Genomic DNA, 26,363 nt, shown 5'->3' on the forward strand with positions numbered 1-26,363 from the left:
CCTGCTGAATACCACCTCTGGGCCTACTGCAATTCACTTGTCCCACTCTTGAGTTATTCCACACTGAATTGTCTCACGGTGAGTTGGTCATGGCAAGTTGTCCTGTGGTGAGTTGGCCACGGCATGTCGGCCAGACAAGTCAGACAAGATGAAGTGTCATAAGCCGCTTAACCACTACACTAAACTGACTCTCCATATAAGAATTAACAGTAAACAAACTTGTCTGCCTCACCCTCTTTTCTTGCTTTTTCAACTATGTAGATTTAACAAAGCAATGTGTATAATGTGCTCTCAATCTTAATTCAGAAGAAAATGCATACCGTGCCTATCAGTTCTGAAATGGTGCATAAAAATATATAATTTCAAAGGAGGCTATGCCCCACAGACCGCTGCTCGTAGATATGCCAGGCAAAATAGAAATTGGCAAATGAAACCACTTGTTTTGGACTGCAGATTATTAGAAACAGATGGGCTCCCCTCTCACTCTCCTGGAACACGCTCCTATCTTGAGCTAGTTGAAAGCTCTCAGATCCTTTAGAATCTTGCTCAAGAAAAGCAAGATCGCATGTTATGTTAAATAATCCCCACGGGAGTTAGACTACGTTGTTAATCTCATCTGTTTTATGTTCTGCTTTCTTTAAGTTATGAACATTCAATGATAACATTGACTTTTCTGACACTGCTCCCCCACCTCCCATTTAGTCAGATTTCTATTATCCTTCCTCATGTTCAGGAGATTCTAGTAGGCTTTCCTACAAAAGGAAGATTTTAAACATCTATTGAAATATAGAACTACGTTTGTACATTGAGGCCTTGGGCAGCTTCCATAGTTACAGGGTTCATGGCTCTCCTAACAATTATATTTTGGGGCATGGGATGGGATTTTAAGGCAGGGCTTAGCTGTGCAATTTGCTATGTGTTGTCCTTCCTTTGTTTATTTTTATCCCTCCGTGTTTATTTTTTTAAATAAAATCTAAGGTGGCACAACACTTTATTTGAATCATTACAGATACTCCTCAAATTATGACCAATCAGTTAGTCCATAATTTGAATTTATGATGGACCTTCCCAAGCTAATTATGACCCAGTTTCCAAGTTCCAACAGCAGCCCCTCCCCTGCTGTCCTATGACCGCATTTTGGGTGTTTGGCAACTGGCTCGTATTTATGGCCACTTGCAGTAACCCATGGCGAGATGATCATGATTTACAACATTTTTGCCAGCAACCAGTGTTTACTTCTGGTTTCCATCAAAAACCAAGCAATAATAGACCATGGGACCATTTAAAGACTACCCTGTTCACTTAATGCTACCCAAGAAAGGGTCATAAAATTAAGTCTCTCTCATGATCAGGGGTGGGATTCAAATTTTTTAATAACCAGTTCTGTGGGCATGGCTTAAGTGGTGGGCGTGGCTTGGTGGTCATGTGACTGGCTGGGCATGGCCAACTCAACATCACTCACATCGAGGCACGCATCTCCTTGCCTGGCCTCTCGTGACTGTGGGGATGCTGCAACAGTCGTAAGTGTGAAAAATGGTCATAAATCACTTTTTTCAGTGCCATTGTAACTTTGAATGGTCACTCCGCACAAGCAAAGTACCAGCAAAGGAGGGAAAAATACTCCAGAGAAATTCCTGATACACGAAGTCTAGTCCTGTCAAGAATGTAATAAGGGTTAACAGAGAGGCAGTTTCTGTAAGCAACACCAGAATGTTTCCTTCCTGCCTTCCTTACAGGATTAGGCCAGTAATGTCTTCGAACAACCGGTTCTCCGAACTGCTTAGAATGTTAACAACCGGTTCTAGAGAATAGGTGCGAACCTGTAGAATCCCACCCCTGCTCATGATGACTATTTTTTTTCTCGGGCTCTAGGATGGTCAAAAGCAGGGTTGGGCTGCTACTAAACTGGGGCGAACCTGTAGCTAATTTTATGGCCTGTTTGGTGAACTGGCAAATCCCACCCCTGACTGGCCCCATCCACCCCATCCCTCCCCTCCCAGGACTCCCCACGCGACCCATTTTGGATGCCAAGGCCCGCACAGAGGTTCAGGGAGGGCGAAAAACGGGCCTCTCGGAGGCTCCAGAAGGCCAGAAATGGGCCCCTTTCCAGCCTTCAGAGGGCCTCCAGAGCCCAGGGATGGAGAAAACATCTCCCCTGCCATGGTGCAGGAAGCTGACTATGCCACGCCTACCATGGCCATGCCCACCAAGCAACCGGGCAGAGAACCAGTTGCTAGAATTTTTGAAGCCCACCCCTGGTCAAAAGTTGAGGATTACCTGTATGTAAAATTAAAAGAATGGGTGATCCAACCGCTGCTGTTTCTTGCCCAACTAAGATGTAAGAGTCGAAGTCAACCAGGGAAGCCTAATGGGGCATTTTAACTAATATTATTAACGTTAGAACCAATAGTGACTATGCAAGTTAGTCTTGTATAAGTAGCATAACTCAGAGGCCTTCAACCTTTTGGGCACCAGAGACCGGTTCCATGGAGAGAGGTTTTTCCGTGGAGGGGGGGGGGGTTGCATCCTGCCTGCACCCCACAGATGGGGCTTCACTTGCTTGTGTGGCCCAGTTGCTGGATCAGGGATTGGGACCCCTGGCATAAATGGTCTTCCTATACAGCTAGTCCTAGACTTACAGCAGTTCATTTATGCCCTGGTCTGTCGACCGGCACTGGGCTGCGGCATGCCAGCAACCGGGCCGCACAAACAAGCGAAATCCCATTCGTGGGATGCAGGCAGCACGCAAAACCACACCTCCCCCGGTCTGTGGAAGTTATAACGACACTGAAAAAGTGACTTATGACCATTTTTCATACTTACGACCATTGCAGCCTTCCCATGGTCATGTGATCAAAATTCAAATGTGACAGGTTCATATTCATGACAGTTGTGGCGTCCTGAATTTCATGTGAACAGTTTTTGTGAACTTCTGACAAGCCAACTCATCGGAAAAGGCAGATTCACTTAACAACTCTTTACTAACTTAACAACTGCAATGATTCACTTGACAACCATGGCTAGAAATGTCATAAAATGGGGCAAAACTCACTTAAAAATGTCTCGCATCAACATGAATTTTGGGCGCAATTGTGGTCATAGGTTGAGAACTTCCTGTGTAAAAGAACTGCTGCTCCAAATCTTAACAAATTCCTGCTTGAAATCTTGACTTCAGTTAAAAAGCTGACAATTTCACTGATCTGGCTTAACATATCATGTAATACCGCATCTCTAGGCCAGGCAATGGCAGATAGATTATCCTCCTAGGCCTTTTGACAATTGCACTTCCAATACAACTGCTTGCTATATGAGGTATACATTTATACTGTAAATGCCATAAATCTAGCAGCTCACAATCATTAAGAGGAAATACATGAACATTTTCAGGCATTCTTTCTTAGTACCAATGGTGTGTATACCCTTCTTTTTCTGCCAGGATTCATAGTTTTAATGCTCCATTTAAGAAACATACTTTTCTTAGGGTCAGAAAGTAAAATAATAGTAGCAGGCTGTTTCCAGAGTTATTCATTCTGTTAGCTCCAGCGGTAACCACAGGATCTCTCTCCCTTTTCCTCAGTGTGGCCACACCTTTCCGTAACTCCTTTTGTGGCTAGCACTGCTTCCCACCATACTGTTGATGTGTTGATTTGCACTAGAGTTTTATCCCAGGGAGCATTCAGTAACGGATCATTGCTATTCACCTATGAAAAGGTCCGTGATTGTTAAAATTATGCTAGTTAAACCTGACTCTTTGAGTTGCTTTGTTTAGTGTAGTTTACTTTATTGTCATTGCACCTCTTACAATGAAATCAAATTCCATCTTCAGTGCATATCATGACCATGACCATGAAAATAAACACAAACACACATCCTTCACACATTGAACCGGAAACCCCCGACACCGCAACAACACTGCACTATACAGCAGAATTCAAAAGAGTTACTGCCCTGGGATAGAAGCTATTTTTCAGCCTATTTGTCCTTGTTTTTATTATCCTGTACCATCTGCCAGATGGTAATAGTTCAAAAAAAAGGTGACCAGGATGAGATGGATCTTTGAGAATGTTTTGGACTTTCTTAAGGCAGCGGGAGCTATAAAGCTCTTCCAAAGAGGGGAGAGGGCAACCAATGATCTTCTGGGCAATGACGTTAACCCTCTGGAGTGCTGTCCTATCTGCCACTGTGCAATTGGCAAACCATACAGAGGTGCAGTAAGTTAAGATACTCTCTATGGTGCAGCAGTAGAAGGTCACCAGCAGTTTTTCATTCAGTTGTTGTTTTCTGAGAAGTCTCAGGTAGTATAATCTCTGCTGGGCCCTTTTGACCTGGGCTGCAATGTGAGCACCCCAGGTCAGGTCCTCTTTTATGGTAATACCCAGAAACTTAAAACTGGCCACTTGCTCCACTCAGTCTCCATTGATAAGCAAGGGCTGGTCTGATCTGTTCCTTCTATAATCTTTGGATAGCAAAATAGACAGCATAGAAATACTGTATAATAAATATATTTTAAAAAATCTGCAGAAAAACACATTCAAATAATGCTCATTAATCATAACACCAGAAAACAGGAGAAAAAAAGAGAATGAGTGGGTGATAGAAGATCTGCAGTTTTTAGCCATGTGTTCATCGTAATTTGTATTCATTTTTATGCAATCAGAAAGAAACAAATGGGAAACGCTTACTATATTGATAGAAAACAGTGCTTGTTGGGAATAGTCCACTGTTGATGTTGTATAGCATTGTTTTATCTGTTTGTGTTTTACTGATACTGCTGAGAGCTGCCCAAGGTTATGGAATATAAGAAGATTGTGGAATATAAGATGGGTGACTGTGTAAGTTTTACAAATAAATACATGCTGATGCCTTGGAAGACATAAATAATATTCAAAGTAATCTCATGTTTTTTTTTAATGGCCAAGGAATGCCAGGGATTAATGAATGAACAGGGATAAATGCAGTTTTTCATTTAGGTAAAATAAATCAAATGCATCAGTCAAAGATAAGCTATACCTAACTCTTAGCACAATAGTACATCTGAAAGTGATTTTGGAGTTACAACCGATTATAAGCTAGGAGTCAGTAATATAATGTAACTGCAAAAAGAGCAAATGAAATTTTAGTCTAGGTCATAACTTTCCAATAATGAAAATACTTCCAGTTTGTGTGCAGTTCTGGTCACCATATTTTAAGTAGATCAGGTAGAAATGATTTAAAGGACAATGAAGAGGATCAGGGAACTGAAGTTAAAGAGAATAGAAAATTGGGAAGGGAGGCTCTAATTATGCTTTTCAACAGTTCATATAGTGACTAATGGAATGCACACTAATTTACCAATTCTATTATTGTAGTAGTCTATACTAAAGTAGAATCTCTATTATTATTATTATGTTAGTAAATAATGATAATAATTAACCTTGACTCTAATAATTTGTGATTATAGTGCCATATAATGGTTGGGTTTAGAGGACAGTAGGCTCATTCCCATATACTGTGTTTTGTTTTTAACTACTTTTATATTATGGGATAATATATGGCTGGTATCCAAGCTTGTTTACCTATTATAACTATTAGAGATGATGGTGCACATGTTTAAGGAAAGATTTAATTAAAAGCAAGTTTACCCTTCAGCATGTTGCATACAATCCCTTATTTTCTTCCCATAACTGACTTTTCTCCCTGTCTCAGCAATAATATTGATTGAGAAACGTCAAAAGCATAACATAGTCAATTATAATTTTAATGTCATTTTATTAAATTGGTGGGCAGTAATTGTCTTAACTTTTTGTAGAAAAATATTTCAGGTAGTTCTTGATTTACTGTTTGACGTTACAATGGCACTGAAAAAAGTGACATATGACCATTTTTCACACTTGTGACCATTACAGCATTCCCACAGTCATATGATCAAAATTCGGATGCTTGGCAACTGATTCATATTTATGACAGTTGCAGTGCCCTGGGGTTATGTGAACAGCTTTTGTGGCCTTATGTTGTGGTTAGCCAGCAGCAGGTGTGGACGGCTGAGGAGAGCGAGGACTCAGATGAGGGACCAGGACCATTAGGGAGTGGACTGCTGCCTTCAGAGATTGTGAGGGCTGGCAGCAGCGATGAGGAGGTTTCCGAGGAGCCTGTGCCCAGTGCACGTGCGCACAGGATTGCTCGCAGGAAAGAGCAGCTACAACAGCACTGGCGACTCGGGAGTAAGTCTGCAAGGTAATGGCCAAGAAGATAAAAGCCAGCTGTGAACGAATGTATTTTGCAGAAGGCAAAGATATTTTGAAACTCCAGCCTTGTGGACATTCCAGTATCCTGAGTTTGTATTTGAAGATTTTTGTATTGCAAATTATTTCTTGTCTGTTATCTTTTGACAAGTCTTGCACAGTTTGCCAAGGCTTGTGCTTATCACAGCTAATTATTTTGCAAAAGCATTACAAGGTTTCTGTTCTATATGGATTGTGTTTGATTTGTTGGAAAAGGGTGTGGGTCAGAACACCTTATGACAAGCAAACTCAATGAGAAAGTCAGATTCACTTAATAATCCTATTACTCACTTAACAATAGCAATGACTTATTTAACAATGGTGGTAAGAAAGGTTGTAAAATGGGACAAAACTCACTTAACAAACTCACTTAGCAACATAAATTTTAGGCTCAGTTATGGTCATAAGTTGAGGACTATCTGTACATGAAGGATATTTATATACATGAAAAAAGCTATGATTTGTACTTCGTATCAAGATTGAAAAACATAGAATAGTAGATTTAACTTCCTAATGTTGAGGAATTTTAATGACACTTTCCAGTCCTATTGTTTTATGTGAAGAATAGGATTCTTAATTTACTGATTTCATCACCAACCTTTTTTTTTTTTTTTTTGTCTTCCAGAAAAAAGTGCTGTAAAGGTTATAAGTTTGTTCTTGGACAATGCATTCCCGAAGGTATGTAATTAAATGTTTCTTTATCAAGTTTATCCCTTCCATGGCTTTATCTTCCCTTGCTAAATAATAAATATAAGATTGAGTATTAATTTAACAGGCATGGTGATGAACCAGAAATCCCTGTGATGTCCCCCAGCTTTCTATTATTCAAATGTGAAAGAATTTGTTATGCTTTTGTGATATCTTAATCTGTTTATCAAAACTCTTTCGTAAAGCAGGGCGGGGTAGTCATAGCTAACATTGAAGTCATAAAGACTGTATAGTGAGAAACGACATGTGGAAGGAAATGACAAATTCAATTTAGGCCCTGTCCCAATTCTGAAGATACTGAATCCAGCTGGACATAAATCTGTACACACCATATTTCTTTCCTTAACTCAGACTCTTCCACGCACAAGACCCCCAGCCTGACATGAGGGCTGCAGCCCATGGAATGGGATAGACCAGATAAGTTTCTAAGTTGAGTCCATTAATTATTAGCTCAGCTCCTCTTTAGAAGAGAAGCTTCAAAGAGGGTTATGCAGCCCTGCCTCTAGGGCTGCATGGCAGATAGTTCCTATGGGCAAGAAAACTCACGAGCCTGTCATTTTGTTTCTGATATTTCTTCTTCTTGTAGCCAAACAGCCACCATTTTTCTATAACTTCAAGAGGTGACGTTGATGTTTGTTTTGTTTCTGGAAGCCTTACCTGTCTTCACCATACCACTTTACCCTGGCCATCTCATGTCGACAGCTCTATTCTTTTCTTTCTTTCTTTCTTTCTTGGAAAAGTACAATTTTGGGAAGTTCTGTTCATAAAACAAGTTAGACCAAATTTTACCTATCCATTGCAGCAGAGTTACAGTTTTCCCATCAGCTTCATGACTGAATAGATATGAATGGGGGTCTTACCATATGCTCTGCTCATTTTGCCATGTGGACTCTACACAGGAGACATGATGGAAAGAAATTGCTCAACTCTTGCTTGAAGTGCATTAGGTCTTGGGAAAGGGGGCTTTTTGGGGTGTTCTAGGGATGCTGACTCTGTTTGTATGTGTTTTCACATGTGTTTGTATGTGTGTGAAAACACATACAAACCACTATCTACATGCACTCTCACACCACCACCCAGCACAGATCAATTCTGTAGCCGAGACACTCATCTCCAGAACAAAATGCTTAGCCGACGAACAACACCTAAAAACCGAACTACACACTCTCACTAACGTACTAACAGCCAATGGATTCCAAAGAAGATTACCCACCTAATCCAAAAAGAAACCCCAACCAAAATCCAAGACAAAGAGAACGGCAAAGCCCTCCTCCCATATATAAAAGGCACTACAGACAAAATCAGCAAGATCCTCCAAAAACACAACATTAAAACAGCATTCTGCACAAACAGAAAAATATCCACCATCCTAAGAAACCCTAAAGACAAAATCGAGTTAGAAAACCAAGGAGTATACGAAATCCCTTGCATCGCCTGCCCCACCACATACATCGGACAAACTAACAGAAGAATAAGTGCACGCATCGAAGAACACAAGAACTCAATCAAAAAAGAAGAACCGACCTCTTCCCTGGTCCAACACTTCAAAGCCACAGGACATGAGATTGACTTTAAAAATACCAGAACTATTGCCAAAACCGAACACTTCAACAACAGAATAATAAGAGAAGCCATAGAGATAGAAAAATGCCCACACAGCATGAATAAACGAGATGATACCTCCCGCCTACCAGCCATTTGGAAACCCGCCCTCATTAACAAACGAATACCTAACATGAAGAATGACACCAGACCCACACATGAGGGCCACACAAGATGCTACCACCATACTTCCACATAGAAAGCAGACTCACACCCACACAGAGGATGATACACGACCACGGACCAGAAGTTGTACCGCAGCTGCATCAATACCCGCTTCAAACCCCTCCGACCCGTACATGAAGTGAACTGACGCCCACCATGAAGATGTGGCACGACCACGAACGCGAAGACAAACAACAGGATCATAGCTCACCAGCTCAAATCCCCCAGCAACTAAGACTAGCCTGAGCACAACCAAGCCCCCACCTGAACAGAACACACCCCCAGCCAATCAGAACACAGCCAACCCCCAACCAATCAGAACACAGCCAAAGCCCCCAACCAATGAAACACCCCCACCCAATCAGAACACAGCTAAGCCCCCACTAATCAAGGCACACCCCCACTAGCAGTTAAAAGGAAGAAGCAGCTGCAAGCTCACATTACCCCGAGAAGCACAAAGCCGAAGACACAAGCCTGAAGATGATGAATGAGACTTCATCGAAATGTTGCCTAGATACTTCCAATTTTACGCGGGAGAAAACCCGAATAACCAAAGATCCACATACAAATACCCACGAAAACCTCATATATATATATATATATGTGTGTGTGTGAGAGAGAGAGAGAGAGAGAGAGAGAGAGAGAGAGAGAGAGAGAGAGTGTGTGTGTGTGTGTGTGTGTGTGTGTGTGTGTGTGTGTGTGTGTATATATATATATATATATATATATATATATATATATATATATATATATATATATATATATATATATATATATATATATATATATATATATATATATATATATATATATATATATATATATATATATATATGTCTCTAATATCTTCTGTCTGTTTTTGGCTCTTGTATCTTGATTGGCTTTTGCCTTTAGTGCAGCTGCTTAGATGGAGCTATCATTAGTTAAGCTGGGTTTCATCTGGGGCCTGGTTGGGGTGTGTTTGAGCTGGCTCTATGTGTTTGATCTCTAAAATGTGTTTGAGCTCTAAAAGCACCACTACTAGGTATGCAGGTCTTGGTGTATTCAGGTCTTTTCCTGTTTAAGATTGAGAGCATCTTGGCAATGTTTTGACGAGGTCCCACTCGCCATCTTCAGGCTGATGCTTTCGGCTTCATGCTTGTGCGAGCAAAGTGTGATCGGAGCTGCCATCTCCCTATATATACTGGTGGGGAGGTTGGCTGTGTTGTCAGTTCTTGATTGGTTGATGGAGTTGATGATTGCAGATTGGCTGGCTTTTTTGTAAGAACTTTATTAGATAAAGGAGTTCAACCTATGACTCATTCCTTATTAAACATTCACACACATAGAATGTACATGTAAGAGTATGTTTTATAGGTCATGTATTTTCAACTCTGGCAGGTCTTCATTGTTACGAGAGTTGTAAGACAATGCATAAATTTGACACTCTTCTTGTTGTGAACCAATGTTGTGAAATCGATTAAAGGACTCACCTTATTTTTATGGTAGATGTAGCATCAGCAGATGTTCTAGTTTAGTAATGGTTCAATGTTTGGGGAATATTGGCAGCCAGGCACAAACTTGATAGTGTATTGGGGCAAAACTGTGATAACAGAACTTGGTAGATTATCAAACTCATGAAGTGATTTCTCTTTTCTTAGCTCTGTTTTCAGCACGGAGAAAACCCTTGGGACTATACATTCTGTACTGACTTTTGAAATTGGTAAAAACTTTGAACCAAATGAGAAACTGTGATTACAATTCAAATTGATTCGACACATTACATCATCTGCTTACACACTTACCACAAAAGTAGCCAGTTGGAAACCAAATGTAGTTTGTGACTTCAAATCAGGTTTGGATGCACACATCAAAATAACCATTTTGTGAGATAAATGAGAAAATGGGGTTACAATCCTCAATGGAAAATGTTATGAAAAATCTCATCAGATGGTTTTCTTCTGCAACTATTCCTGTTGGCTGAGCAAAGAAAGATGCCCCAAATTTCAATCAAATTTGGTATGAACTAGACATTTTTGGAAGTACTTATTGGCATAAACAACTCTGATTCTTCCTCCTTTCTATTTAGCTTTGTGTTGCATGCTACACAGAATTACAACAGTATGCTCTAAGATTTCCTGTCCTTTCAAGTAGCAGTCAGTGAATTTATTTTACTACTGTACAAGAAGCTGTGCAAAAGTGCAGAAACATGAATGCTTCTAATAACTAATTCCTGGTATTTGGAATTACTTGTTTTTTAAGTTAATTCTTATTGAACTATAAAACTCCAATTGTGCTTGTGAATAGCACACAATTGGAGGATACTATATATTCATGAACATATAACAGCATTTCTAGAAGCCTGGCGCTCTGATAAATCAGTCATCAATAGATACATAGACATTAACAACTTCTGTAGTCCCTATGCAAAGGAGACAATCAACCAGCCCAAAAGAGAACAAAAAGACTCCAGCACCTCTCCATCAGTAATCAGCACTCAGATCAGCATAGATCCGTGATGGTAAATCTATGGCATGCATGCTGGAAGTGGCATGCAGAGCCATCTCTCCGGGAACACCATCTGTCGACTATTGCTCTTCTGGGTTCCAGCGCTTGCATGCGTGCTGGCCAGCTGGTGTTCGCATGCGCAGGAGTGCCAGAAACTGGAAGAGCAGCTCCCTGGCATGCATGCGCGCCAGAAATCAGAAAACCAGATGGCTGGCACACGTGTGTGCTGGAAACTGGAAGCTCAGCCACGCATGTGTGCCGAGGAGCTACTCTTCCGGTTTCCAGCACTCCCCCTGTGCGCGCACTCCCGTTTTGGCAACTGAGTGCTGAAAAGGTTCACCAACACTGGCATAGATTAACTCCAAGGTTAACCAGACCAACAATCAAGTAAGCAAAACCCCAATCAAGAAACTGCCAAAGAACCATTAGTAAATACTGATTTAACAATTTCTTCTTTAAGGAGATTGGTACACTGCTTTTGAATTGTCTCCCAGTTTATTTTACTCTGGTTCCAAATTTATTCCATGATAAGACTTTCCAGGATGATCTTTTGACAAAGTTAGATGCAATTATTGGTCTTCTCCAGTTCACAATTTTCCATTTTTACTTATGCACTTGACTTTCATATAGATAAATTCTTTCAAAGATAACCTCTTCAGAAAAGTTCTTCAAAAAAACAGGATGCAATTGAAAAATAGTACTTGTCTTTTTCTGTTTATTTAGATAGTTCTTTATCAAGGGCAGTGGTTTGATATCCTTCCATGATGAGTAATTTTGAGTAGATCTACATTAACACACAAAGATAAAACACATATTAATATTCCATTGCTGCTGCAGTTTGGGAAAGTTGCTAACTTCAGTCATATTCTCTTTTTAGACTATGATGTTTGTGCAGATGCTCCTTGTGAACAGCAGTGCACCGACAACTTTGGTCGAGTCTTATGTACGTGCTACCCTGGTTATCGGTATGATCGTGAAAGACACAGGAACCGAGAAAAACCCTACTGCTTAGGTGGGTGCAAAGAACTGCAGTTGAAATACACGTAGAACCAACAGCCCTTAGTGTTATAATAATGTAACTGTTTAAATGCTGTTTTCATGCCTTTCCATACATGTAAGTGTGGATTTAGCTGTCTTAACCTTTATACATTTCTGAATAGGGACAGTTCCATCAAAAGATACAGTGAGGCAACTATTGCAGATATATCTGGAAAGTCTTTCTGAAGTTCCTATGTTGTAGGACAGTGTGCTGTGGATTGTGTTCTGCATTCTGGAAATAAGTCTGCTACCTCTGGTGCATAAAATAGGTCTATCACATCATAACATCAAAATAATCTCTCTCCCTCCCTCCCTCCCTCCCTCCCTCTCTCTCCTTGAGATCTTGTTTATTAGATGAAAACTCAGCACAATTTCTTCTTGCATATTTGTTTTCAGTTGAAAATAAAAGGCTCGTGGCAGGAACACGATTACTTTTGGAATTTCCTGTTCTTTTCCTAATATTCTGGCATTTTGGATTGTGGTTTCACAAATATACATTCAAAATTGTGCAAGTATTCCTTTTCATTATCTGCCCACTGAGGTTGCAGTACTGTGCATTTGAAAGCACCTCTTTTCCATCATTTTCAAAAAAATGAACATTCCTATTATGTATTGCAGTTTTCCCCAACTTGATAACCTTCAGATGTGTTCAATGACAGTATGCTTGCCCAGGCCAAGAAACAGACACCGACAGAGATTCCAGGAATGTTATTTTATTGTTGAAAAGTAGAGTAATAGAATCTTAAAAGCATACCCAAGTTTCTCTCTGTCCCATCGTATATTAAATAAAATCAAGTTGAGGTTATTTTTGAATTGCTTTATCATGCTTCTTTCAGTGTCTTAATTGTGAATTGCTTTTCCAAATCCTTCCTAAATCACTTTCTCCTTCCTTCCTCCCTTCCAAAGTGCCTTCCCCAAGATCAGCTATAAATTATTTTATAAGATATTGGAAGGACACTTGATTAGATAATCTGTAGTGGAAAACAACCCAGGACTTCCCTGTGCAGAACATATGCCTGCTTCTGAGCAACAGTCTCTTTCCAAATCCAGTACAATGCACACAAAGTCATACGCACATTATATTTACTTTCGATCATTTCATTTCCTCAATGCTTACATATGTTTCCTTTCAGATGTTGATGAGTGTGCCACAAGCAGTGAGCCTCTCTGTCCTCACATCTGTGTAAATACTCTTGGTAGCTATCGGTGTGACTGTCATGAAGGATACATACGTGAAGATGATGGGAAAATATGCACCAAAGGAGATAAAGGTATTACATAAAGCCTTCTAAATTATACTAAACCGGTTCTTTGTGGACATAAAAATTGCCCAGGTAAATTTCATGTAAGCTTCAGGCCAGTTGACCATGCTTCAAATAATGTTTTATTAAGATCATCCTTAATATTCTTCACCAAAGGATGCAAAGGATGTTGGAAGAAGTAGTTCAGCGAGTCTTATTTCTGTACCCTTATTCTTGAGGGATTAACTATAAAGTAACAGTACTTGTCTTCCGCAACTTGATTTTCTCCAGATGTGTTGGACTTAAGTTCTATTAATCAATGGTCATCATGAGTCATCCCTAACTTCCATGGATTATATAAAGAGAAGATAACACATCTGGAGGACATCCAGCTAGAAAAGGGTTGACAAACACTACCTGGCAATAAAGAGAGACCAAAAAAAAAACAACCTTTAATTTTCCTGCTATCTAGTATTTATCCTTTTTTTCCCTATGTCTATTGTAGTTCTTTCAACACTTTACTCAGCAAGCTGCATGATCAAAGAGAAGCAGATTCTAGCTGACATTTTGGAGATGAACTTTTGACTGTCCAAAGTCTCGTACTGAAATTTTCCAGTTCTGAAAATTGCTGATTATTTTCATTGCAATGCTACAATTCACTGTCTCTTTGCTATTCCTCCTACAAAGCTTTCACTAAAATAGAGAAAATAATGCACAACTTTAAAATGATAAATCATGCAAATATGCAGGTGATGTGAGCCCATATAAAGTCCAAGTAGGGGGCCTTTAACATTGAGCATTCTTCATTCTTGCTGGTTGCAATTTAGATGTTGTAATCATTTTAACTATGCTGACTAGGACCTCTACATGTAAAGCACACTGTCCTGCCATTTAACTATTGTCCCTCTAATTTGTTTACCTTTTAAACTTTATTCTGATTCTGGAAGTCATAATAAGGAACAAATACTGCAAGGAATGAAGAATTCTATTCTGCATAGATCCTCTGATGATAAAGATTCATTGATTGATGGATAGATCCCTACCCCACTCTCTCCCAATTGGGTGAGCAATCAAAGTGGCCAACAAAACAATATTTTTTTAAAAAAAACTTTAAAACACAGATGAAAAAATAACAATGAGGCATTAAATAATTAAAGGTCTATCAAAAGTGGTGTGTTTTTGCTTATTTATTTTATTCATCATATTTGTGTAGTTGCCAGTCTCACAAGAGATATTTGTGGTTGTGAGCAATGCAGGTTAAAGCCTTTTATCGTGTACCTGAAAAACAGCATGGCTTTTAGACAGCAGGTTCCTGAAAGACAGCATGGCATTTTGAGAATTGAAGTCCACCTGTCTTAAAGTTGCCAAACTTGAAACCCAACTGTCTTTTAGTACAGAAATAATAACATTAAAACCACCTCTCTTTAATTTTAAACAGACACCAGTCTATAAAATATCTTTAAATGCTAATAATCAACATACTAAAAAACCAATATTCACAAAGTATTCTTAATTTCATTTGAGACATAGTAAATTACCAAGAGAAGAGAATGTTTATAGTTCAGGGTTGAACTGTGGGATCCAAGCTCAGAGAGCACCAAGGACCCCATTTAGTAAATTATCAGGTGTAAATAAACTTATATTTAAAAAGCTACAATATTTTTCAAGTCAAGTCCAATCTAATCTTCAAATACCAAAGTCAAAGGAAGATCAAGTAATTTAAGGAGGAGCATGATGGCTAAATATAATTACCAATGAAACAAAAAGAAGCACAAAAACTCAAAAAAGTTACAGGGAGACAATTCAAGTTGTAAGCAGCTGAACATGTCAGCATAACCTACAAGAGGGGCATTGATCTGTTTGAGGCTCTGCTGAAACATCTCCGGCATTTTTGTTCTCACCTCACCTTGAAGGAAAGACTTTAAGTACAGCCTGATAAAATTACTGTAGTTTTCAGCACAGTGTACATATTTTCATCCTTAATGGAATTTATTTGGTGGAAAGAAAAAAAAAGGCTGAAGAAAGTGGATAAGGTACATCATCTGGATCTTCTATGAACTGAGGCAGTTTGGTAATAAAAGCTTCATGTAGAAGCATGTCAGGGTTAGAAACCAGGAATAAGCTGAGGCAACATACATGGAATAAACTGGATAAAACAAAAAGATAAGTTGTTAATCATTTGTAGCTGGAATTTCAGACCAGCACATGGTTAGTGTAAAAATATAGTTCCCTCCAGTTGATAATTATTGTTTGGAACACCCTACTTTGAGTACCACCTAGTGGTAGATGTCAGTATCCACCTGTTAGAAAACTATAAACAATTTGCATTATTGGTAACCTATTAAGAACATCTACCTATTGCAATCTTACTCCATTCAGGCAGAACTTACAATAAGTTCATGTTTATAGAATTAAGGCTGTTTGTCTCTCTTGGGCTTCAGAAATATTTTCTCAACTTTTGCAGAGCAAGAAATAAGGCAACATCTTTGTGACATGAGGAATCTTCTTCCATATTACCCAGACAATAAAGCACAGCTAATCATCAAATGAAGGCACAGTGTAGCTAATACAAGACAGATGACAAGTTTAATCACCTCCCATGAACAAGAATGCATTACAAACTACTTTCTGGCAGCAACTGCCAAAATAAATGAGGCAAGATTTAGGTTTCAAGGCTTAGGACATGTAATTTATTGCCCTTCACCAAGCAGAATTCACTTAACAGCCTTAACAACCTGGCTCATCAGTTTTCTAACTAGAATGGAGCTACAGGTTGACATCAAAGAATGCAACTTCTTATAACACACAAATTGTCACGGGCACCCTTGGAGAGAAGGACAGATGATGAAGTACGTGTGATGACATCATTGTGCAAATATTATGATTTATTTAATTTAATCAGAGGTTGGGATGCAAATGTGCAGTTGTGGTATTTTCAGTTAGTCACTATGGACTTGTCTTTTTGGTGTCATCACATTTTGCTGTAGACAGCACTGCAGATAGTATTTACCCATTAAGTCATATTTTAGTCTGACTTACTATAGTATATTTACCATATCATCCACACTAAGTCACAGATAAGATAGTGGATAAAACAACATAATTAGCAACCTGTGATTCTTCTTTGCTGTTAAGTCTTCTTAACTCTGCACTAGCATGTCATACAAACTCAAACTAATGGTTAACATAGAGTGAAACACCCAATATTCATTGAAGAAGAGAATATGGCATGCTAAAGAGGAACCATTAAATAGAAATATTTCCCCAGGAAGATCTGTTCTGGTCTAGTCTAGTCTATTATCTGAGCAGAAAGTTTGCTTTCAAGGAAACAACCTATAAACATCAGCTTTTTATATTGTCAGAATAATAATTGTAGTTATCACATTAGAGATGACATATCTGAAAACTTAAAAAGCCACTATGTAATTCAGTTTGCTTCTTTTCCACTTTTCTATAAAGTGTGCTGTAGAATTAAGCATCTCTAGAATGTCAGTGCTCAGTTTTAGTGAGATTCTGCAGCCCATCATTATGCTTAGAAGTTTAGAAACATGTTGGCTATGCTGGTCAATAGCCTTTCTCTCTAGGAAACCATTTTGGAGAGGACAATCAATAACTGTAATCTTAACAGTCCTCTCTTTTCAACTAGTACCTTCTAAATGTGCTGGGCTTATAGCAATAGCATTTAAACTTATATACTGCTCCATAGTGCTTTATAGCATTCTCCTGAGTGTTTTAAAGTGTCAGAATATTCCCTCTATAATCTGGGTCCTCGTTTTACTGACCTCAAAAGGATGGAAGGTTGAGTCAACTTTGAGCTGGTAAGAATCGAACTGCTGGCAGTGAGTAGTGAATTCGCCTGCAATACTGCATTCTTCCCACTGTGCCATCACAGCTCATTATAACTTCCAGATTCCCAGGTACTTACACTTAGTTGGGATTAAGATGCCATTAACTCAAGGTTATTGGAGAGAGCAGCTGGCCTGAAATTGATTGAAGGATCTATCTGCATGTTGTATTGAGACTATATAGGAAGACTGTATATTTTCCATTACTGCAATCACAAACTATTATTTTAAATACCTTGATCATGGAGCCAGAACTCAACATCTGTAAAATGTCAGCTTTTATCTTTGGTAAAAATCAAGTTTCTAATCCTTTCAATTTAAGGAAACTGACTTTAAAGCAGAAAAGCAATTCTGAGTTGAAAAAGGTAAGAATTGAAGCAAGAGTTTGAACCATCAAAGATAAGATTTCCTTTTCCCCACTACCCTGTCATGATTTCTTAAAAACAAAATATGTAAAAGGATTGTTCATTTATGGGGTTTATATTCACGTTTTTGCCACTGGATGCAAAATAAGCAGATGTTATCAATAATTATAGTTCACATGTGACAGGTTCCATCAGCAATTCATCTGTATTTCTTTTAAATAATTAATGCATCATATATTTCTACTTTATATTGCTACATAGTTGCAGTAGAATGCATCCAAACAGATATAAACAGTAATTAGCACAATTGCTAAGGTAATCTGGGGGGACAGAGCAGAATAAAAACTTGCTCTTTTAGAACAAAAAGTTTTATCTTTATCTGGTTTGATAACAGATTGCCATGTAAGAATTATTAAGAAAAGCCGATGATGTATCAAATTCAGACATTTTGGGGTGGAAAAGTTTAAGCATTTTTATATCAGTCTGTAAGAAAACCATGAAGCCTTGATATTTTACCATTTTTCATAATATCAGTAATATCAATTTCTTCATATTGGGAAGACTCAGGAAGTAGGTTTTTTTGTTGATTGTCCAAATGGAAAGAAAAAGCTTTAGTTCATTTTCTATTAAATCCTTTATTTTTAAAAATAGCTTTTGAAATCTTAAATATAACTTCCTGGGCATTACACAGTTGCGCCAAATCACTTAAAGAACATTGTAAGTAGTTAGCACAATTGCCGAAGTTGCATAAGTTATGGTGGGAGGGGACAGAACAAAAATGTGCTGTTTTAGGACAGAAAGTGCTTAGACTAATTTTTCCCCACATTAGAAAGGTCTTGATGCATAACGTCCAATCAATGGTAGAAGTCCTTTTTTGCTCTCAATCATTCACCCTGCATCTCTACTCCAGAAACCACACTTGCACATGGGTGACAATAAGTTTTGCATTTGTGCAAACTTCAGGCAGTTCTACTTGCTCAGGTTACTGTGTCACAATTTAGGGTGTCTGAAATTTGCCCTGTTAATGGGAGCTGATAAATCACTATGGATCTTTTACATTTCACGTACAGTAAAGACTGAGATAAAAGTGGAGAAGTACACCCTTTCCCCCCCCCCCTCCCCTTTATGATATAAAAGGAGTTTTCTGAGAGGCTTTAAGAGCTGCTAACTGGAAACAGCTGCTGCTAAGACTGTTTGCAGCTCTCCAAGCATTCGTGAGGATTCACGGGAAAAGCTGTTAAAACAAAGGGCACCTCTTCTTCTCACGGAATGTCAAGAAGGAACTTTTTAAAAAGTTCCTCGGTGCACAGCTTCCCTTTGGCATTTTTCTGTCCTCTTCCTAGTATAATCTCTATTCAAGAAAAAAGAGAGAGAAGAAGGTTGTACTGAAATATTGGTCCTTGCTCTCCTTCCCTCCCACTTTTTTTTTTCTTTTTAAATTTAAAGCAGGCTTTTCTGAGAAGGTGGACAATGTGGTGAAACCAGGAGCTTGTTGTGCCTCCTGCCGAGAATTCCACCAGATCAAACAGACAGTCCTGCAACTGAAACAAAAGGTACATTTACGAAATACATCCTTTCCGCCCCATATGTTGAAAGCATAGGTGTTGAAAAAGGGGAGGAATTGGTGGGTGAATTTAATTGCTTGCATAGATTGTGGGATTCAGTATGGGGTTTGGGGGGGAGACACATCAACCATTTTAGAATAGAATAGGATTGGGATAGGGATAGGGATAGGGATAAGAATTGGAATAGAAATAGAAGTACAAGTAGAAATAAATAGACATAGGAATAGGAATAGAGTACCATAGACTAGAGTAGAAATAGAATAGAATAGAATAGAATAGAATAGAATAGAATAGAATAGCATAAAATAGAATACCATACATAGAATCATAGACCAGAACAGAACAGAACAGAAGTACAAGTAGAAATAGAAATAATAGAAATAGAAATAGTGTGGAGTGGAACGGAACAGAATAGAATAGCAAAGTTGGAAGGGACCTTGGAGGTCTTCTAGTCCAACCCCCTGCTCAGGCAGGAAACCCTATACTATTTCAGATAAATAGTTGTCCAATCTCTTCTGAAAAACTTCCAGTGTAAGAGAATTCACAACTTCTGGAGGCAAGTTGTTCCACTGGTTAATTGTTCTAACTATCAGGAAATTTCTTCTTAAGAAATTTCTCACCCATTGCCATTTCACATGATGTTTTTATTAAACTGGGGTCACCAAATTTGGCAACTTTACAATTTGTGGACTTCAACTCCCAGAATTCCCCAGGCAGCAAGTCCATGAGTCTTAAAGTTGCCAAATTTGGAGACCCATGTTCTAAAAGGCAGATGGCAAACATGATCTGGTTTGGGAGAGAGTTTAAAGGATCTCTTTCATTTGAATGGCTGCTTTTAAAAAGTCACTTAAATGTGTGTTCATACTTCCCAGTCCCTTAGATGATGTTCTTCTTCTGCCTGGACTTTGTTTGCCTCCAATCTTTCCCTGGAGGATGTGCCCTGAAGTGTGCTGTATTTTTCCAGGTGCCATATCACATGACCAAAATATTCTAACTTTTGCTTTTTAATGTTGCCTCCAGGACATGATTGGGTGGGAGAGAAGATTGCATCAAGCAATTTACCTCGGGTGGTAAAATGAAACATTGGCTCAATTAGTGATAGGATCATTCTGGTGGTTTATAATAACAACTTGATTATTTCCATTGGCTTTCCCAGGCAGCTTATCACCTCATTTCTGATTTTGTCAACCCAGCATAACAGCTGCCTGTAAATCCACATTTCAAATGCTTCTAGTCTCTTCAAGGGGCTTTCTGTCAGAGACCAACTCTCCACTCCATAGAGCAGGATAGAAAAGATGTAGCATCTTGACAAGCCTGATTTTCAGTCTTAGGCTTATGCTGTGACTGCAGAAGACCTTTTTCATTTTGAAGAATGCTGTTTGAGCTTTCCTCTAGCCTTCTTTTTACTTCAGTGGTCATGTCCCAGCTTTCATGTAATCTGTCTTTATAGTAAGATTAAATTAACAGAATCTTGCAAGTTTCATACCTTACTTTTACTTTCCCAAAAATTAGGGAGCATCCTTTCTGATGGATGTTTTTGGATCTTTCAGATCCAAATTTCATTTACCAGACTATTGTCTGGACTGTGGCTCTTCCATCTGTTTCCCAAGGTCATTCCCACATGTCATTACTGGCAAAAAGTTATTGAGACTGAATGTAAATTGCAGATAGTGAACTCACAAAGAAAGTTTTGAGAGTTTTACCCCTTCTTGTCACTTTGTCCCAAATTCCTAAGTTGCTTGTTGTGGGACATTCTGGGGGGAAACATGACAGGCTTGACAGACCTCACAAAATGTGTGAAAGCAGCATTTCAATGTTGCCTCCAGGACATTATTGGGTGGGAGAGAAGATTGCATCAAGCAATTTACCTCGGGTGGTAAAATGAAACATTGGCTCAATTAGTGACAGGATCATTCTGGTGGTTTATAATAACAACTTGAAGATTATTATAAATTCAAGTCATAGAAGGCAGCAATGACAGTTATAAATTGGACTGTTTTTACCCAACTTAGGATTGGACGGGCTTTCCAAATTGCAATCTGAGTTTACAGTATGTGATGGCAAAATTCAAACATCTTGAAGAATACTGTGCATGAATTGATCCTAAATTATCCTCTGGAATTCTCTACATTGGTTGGGATTTGGGGCGGCCATGCCAGAAAAGCTTTCCTGGACGTAGACATTTTTCAGAAATTTCTGGTTTAATCTTTTACTCTATCCCCTTGACAGAATTGCAAAACTAGTCAGAATGCTTTTGCCAAAGGAAATAAATCACAGACAGTCTAGGCATACAAACATTCCCATGTGTGCAAATACTCTGTATGCATATGTGCTTACTCAGATACAAGCAAGTATGCATTTAATTAGAAGAAAGTCCTAGACTGGACTTAGCCAGGCCATCTCCAAGCCAAGTTGGCAATTATTTCTGCATGGAACTTCTTCAAAATTACAACATAACATGTAGGTTTCAGCAAGGGTTTGAATTCATCTCCATGACTGCTGCCCCTCTGGATAGGGTTCTGTACAAGTATTTACATTCTTGTAGGGAAAGATTCGTGCATAAAGTAAGGCTGAGGTCATTCTCAACTTGCGATTCCAAGACTGAATCAAGACAGTGGAATGGAATAGAAATGAGTTCAGTGTGTGTTAGCATCTGGTGAGGGCAATAAGAAGGCTCCACATCAAAAACAGACAAGTATTGAAATCCAGAAGAAGTCAGTGGTTCTTCCAGAGGAGAGTGGCAAGTGAGCATGTTGGCAAGTGGGAGAACCAGCCCATGTGATCTGGACTTCAAAATCAGGTTGCCATAGCAAGCTGGCCTCTTTAATAGAAATATTTAATGCTATCTTAGATACACAGTTAAAATACTCCACCTTCCTATATGAGAAAGAAACGGTTTTCTCAATGTACAAAGTCTGGCTTCTAGAAGTGAAAACCCTTCTTTGGCTCATCAATAGATCACAGTTCTTGAATGGAGGTTGCTCCAAGAACAATCACGAGTCCTTCATCAAGCAGTTCAGGCCAGTGCAAGCAGGTATCTAACTTCAAATCTCAGCGCTCCTGCCCATATCACCAATGTTAAAGAACTGTAGATGGGGTCTTTCAGCATATTCGCAGGGTATTGGGCTTTTAGTCCCTGTTGAGAGACTTGGGTAATACCATAGCTGTAGATCCTAACAAACTGCTTGTATACACATTGTTGGTATGAAGCAGCACCTGAAATGGATTTTTTCCTTCATTCTAAACCCTACTTTCTTTTTTCAGCATTCAGATCCATCAATAAATTTAATTGTTCAGTTGTCAGATTTGACATCAACTGTTTTGTCCCCTTTGCAAACAGTTAGATCACAGTTCTGACTATGATCATAAAAGTTCCACAGTATTAGCGTTCTAGCTGATACCTCCATGTAGCAGAGTTTTTGAGGTGAGGGATTGGGGGAAGAGCTACACTATAATAAGCTACATGGCAGAAATCAAATCTACCCTTCTGACTTTGATCCTCAGTTGTAATTTGAATCTGAACGTAGTAAATGTAGGCTATCAATTGTGTTAGTTTTTTAATTACATGATACCTTCAAGTTATGCAAGACGGTAAACATGGAGGCTATCTCATTTTATTCAGTAAAATGAGAAAGGCTGGGAAGCAGATGGTGCTTCCTGTCTCGTGCTATCCACTCTATTACTTTAAGGCTTCCAAACTTAAAGTTATGGACATGATAACTGAGTCCTGCAATTGAGACAAAGAACTGCTTGATGAACTGCCTAATTAGATAAAATAAAATTGAATAGGCAAAGTGGCTTCTAGTCTATGATCCTTCTTTTATTGCAGGTTGCTTGGCTACCAAATAATGCTGTTGACCTTAACAAACCAATCACAGGAGAAAAAGTACTTGCATCCAATGCTTACGTGCCTGGCCCTCCTGGACAGCCAGGGGATCGGGGTCCTCCAGGTAAGGCAATAAAATAGTTCCTACATTTTAAAATGTCTTAAAATAAATTTTTATATATTGCATTTGTATCACTCCTCAGACAAGAAGCATGGATCAGGAGCAGACGTTAATTTTTCTGAAGTTTATTGTTAGGGCCATTTAGTCAGGCTTGCTCCATCTAATGATTTTCTCATTTTATGAGCTGTCCAAGGTGCTGTAAACTTCACTTCTCTCTCCTAACTGAAAACCATCCACTCCCAAGTTGTGTTAAACTTCAAGATTGGGAATGGCAAAGAAATTAGAAACAGACTGGGGATTTTCCATGAAAACCTCAGCCTGGAAGCCTTTTATACTTGCATTTTAATTACAATATATGTAAGTGTCCATTAAATTATTATATAAATGGTTATAATTTTTTAATGGATAGCCCACCCCAAATCTGATATTTTGGAACTAAAAACTCCTGTTCACATTAATGTTATGTGTTTTGTGGTATAATGTGCAATCTATTCTTTTGGTAATGAATTACATTATGGGTTGCTGTTTCTATAACAGTCTGGTGTTTATACTTTGTGTTACAACAATATTTTATTTATTTATTAAATTTATATAACTGCCTGTCTCATATGAAGTGACTCTGAGCAGCATACAACAATCAATACTAAAAACTGACTAACACATTAAAATTACAAAAGCAAAATTCTGCAATTTTTTTTGTACCATGACAAGTTGATTGCGTGCCATCAAATCATTTTCGTCTCCTAGCGGTCACATAGAGAGATTTGCTCAATGACAATTTGAACCTGGTTGCTTGTACCTCAAGTAAGAATTCTGGGTTGATTTCTTGGATAATCCATTGGTTTGTTTTCTTGGTTGTCAGAGTATACTCAGGAGTTTTCTCCTGTCCAACTTTTATTTACATAGAGTATCACGAGTTGCATGCTTCTGATCTTTGCAAATATAGACACATCACACCATTTGACTTGTGTTCCAAAGCCTTCATGGCTGCTCTATAAAATGTTAGCAAGCAGTGCATTACATGATTGCTTGTTCCTTTATGGTTGATCCTAAAAGGCAAAAGCTATTCACCATTTCAACAACTTCATTGTCAGCTGCGATAGCAATAGCACTTAGACTTACATACCGCTTCACAGTGCTTTACAGCCTTCTCTAAGCGGCTTACAGAGTCAGCCTATTGCCCCTGACAATCTGGGCCCTCATTTTACCCACCTTGGAAGGATGGAAGGCTGAGTCAACCTTGAGCCTGGTGAGGATCAAACTGCCAACTGCAGGCAGTCGGCAGTCAGCAAAAGTAACCTGCAATGCTGCATTTTAACCACTGCGCCATCGTGGCTCTATCTGCGCCACTGCGCCACAAGGCTGTTTGCTCTATCTGTTGTCATTAGTTTGGTTGTCTTTATACTTAATATTTGATACTTAATTTTGACTGAACAATTGCAACAACTTACTATGGAAATTCTGGTCTCTATTGTCATAAGTCAAGGACTAACTGTACTTGCTTTGGCTGGGCAGTCGGGTGAATATATACTCTTGGCATATATTCCCAACATTCTTTGCTCATCCTTCCTAGGAATAGCCAAGCACCATGATGTGTGTGGTAGCACAGAAGGACCTGGAGGAGATTGTGATAAGTACAGTCAGGGGAGAAATTAAATATGTAATATTTGCAATTATTTAGACATAAGGCTCTCTGTCTGCATTCAACCAAACTTTGAATATTAAGCTCACAATATAATAGTGTGAACTATCTTAATTTTGAACATGGCAACTATTGTCAGTGTCAAAGCAAAAAGCACTTGGTTTGTGCAAGTGGGTTTTGATCTGGAAAGCGAGATGTTAACAGGGAAGCAATTGGCCTCCAAGTTCATTTTCCACCCTGGGAATTCAAAACATGTTTTTATGGGCCATCTCCCTGCCTTGTTCTTTTGCCTAAAGGAAGAATTTTCACAGCCCGTCTGGCCTTTTGCTTCCACTTACAAAAAGGTCCATGGTGAGCATTCTCTGCCTGATGTCTGACAGTGTCCTGCTCAAAGTTATGCATTATTTGAGTTTCTCTCCTTTTTAATATAAGGATTGCATCCTAGACTTCTAATTCATCAAGTTATATAACAGTAATTGAAATACATCCTGATTTTCTTGGCACTGAAGAAAAAGGCTTCACTTGGCCTTTAAAGCACTTCTGGAATACTTTTAATTGCTGTTGAATCCTTTTATTTACTTGCTAGTTTCCCCCCTCCCCGCCGCCCCCCCCGCGCCCCATGCCTGATTTATTTGTAATTTTTTAAAAATCTTGACAACAGCCCTAAAAATGACTTCCAATTTTTGAATTTAAAAAAAAAATCATAAATATTCTTTGTATGCAAAATTGTCCAAGGAAGCTACCCGCAGCCTTAATTGTACTGCCATGTTTTCATTCCAGGGATTGCAGGTCCAAAAGGGAGCCCGGGATTTCCTGGCTCCCCTGGTCCTCCCGGGGTGCCGGGCCCTAGAGGAGCCATGGGGCCGATGGGACCATCTCCAGACCTCTCCCATATTAAGCAGGGCAGAAGAGGGCCTGTGGTCAGTATGATGCCTCCATTCTTAAGTGTGTATAATCTCTCGATCGTATTTGACACCAAGTTTTTGAGGAATGCAAATTTTATCTTCTAGGGTCCTCCAGGTGCACCAGGAAGAGATGGAGCAAAGGTTAGAAGTATAGTTTCTTGTCCTTTTCTTCCTTTTTCTCCTTTCTTCTTCCTTGTGAGAGTCCTTCTCTTTTATATGTTATTCATATTCAGCTTTCTTAATTTTGGAAAGCAGAAAGGGAGAAAGTGAATAAAAAGGTAGGCTGCTGTGATTCCATCTACTCCCACTTCCAATGCATTTCTGTTTCTTTGTTTGCTTTCCAATATTTATCTTAGTAACCAACTTAGAATTAACTCACATAGACCGTAACCCAAAAATGTCCAGAAACGTTTTATTGGAATTGCAACTTGAAACATCAAAAAAGTATTTTGATGTAGTAATCACTGTTTATTAATCTATGATTTATCATGTATTTCCTGTTGTATATACTTGGAAAGCATTACCTTTGGTAGGTAATCAATTGCCAATTTTGCTATAAAAATAATTCCTTAATCTAGTTAAGATAAATTAAA

The 26,363-nt window shown here is 38.8% G+C and overlaps 1 protein-coding gene and 1 long non-coding RNA gene across 5 annotated transcripts in view; one reads left to right on the plus strand and one right to left on the minus strand.

The window, feature by feature from the left end:
- The window catches only part of LOC148132596 (uncharacterized), a 39,420-nt gene extending 28,090 nt beyond the window's left edge, over positions 1-11,330 (minus strand). The window contains exon 1 of the long non-coding RNA XR_015748267.1: positions 11,191-11,330. This is a non-coding gene — a long non-coding RNA (uncharacterized LOC148132596). The remainder of the gene's footprint in view (positions 1-11,190) is intronic.
- Positions 1-26,363, plus strand: part of CCBE1 (collagen and calcium binding EGF domains 1) — a 200,355-nt gene that overhangs the window by 153,750 nt on the left and 20,242 nt on the right. For 3 of the 4 annotated variants that reach the window (XR_015748266.1, XM_087958554.1, XM_026666377.2), the window contains exons 3-9: positions 6,886-6,938; positions 12,100-12,234; positions 13,394-13,531; positions 19,158-19,264; positions 23,106-23,226; positions 25,646-25,785; positions 25,876-25,911. Coding sequence is in view for 3 of the 4 variants with exons in the window: in XM_087958554.1 (XP_087814680.1) it covers positions 6,886-6,938; positions 12,100-12,234; positions 13,394-13,531; positions 19,158-19,264; positions 23,106-23,226; positions 25,646-25,785; positions 25,876-25,911 (730 nt within the window). In the remaining variant the exon portion in view is untranslated. The remainder of the gene's footprint in view (positions 1-6,885; positions 6,939-12,099; positions 12,235-13,393; positions 13,532-19,157; positions 19,265-23,105; positions 23,227-25,645; positions 25,786-25,875; positions 25,912-26,363) is intronic. The other variant, XM_087958552.1, reaches the window with a different exon arrangement.

Source organism: Notechis scutatus, chromosome 2, assembly GCF_049901735.1.
Source record: "Notechis scutatus isolate UNSWTSFEM ecotype Mainland chromosome 2, rNotScu1.2, whole genome shotgun sequence".
Classification (NCBI taxonomy): Eukaryota; Metazoa; Chordata; class Lepidosauria; order Squamata; family Elapidae; genus Notechis; species Notechis scutatus.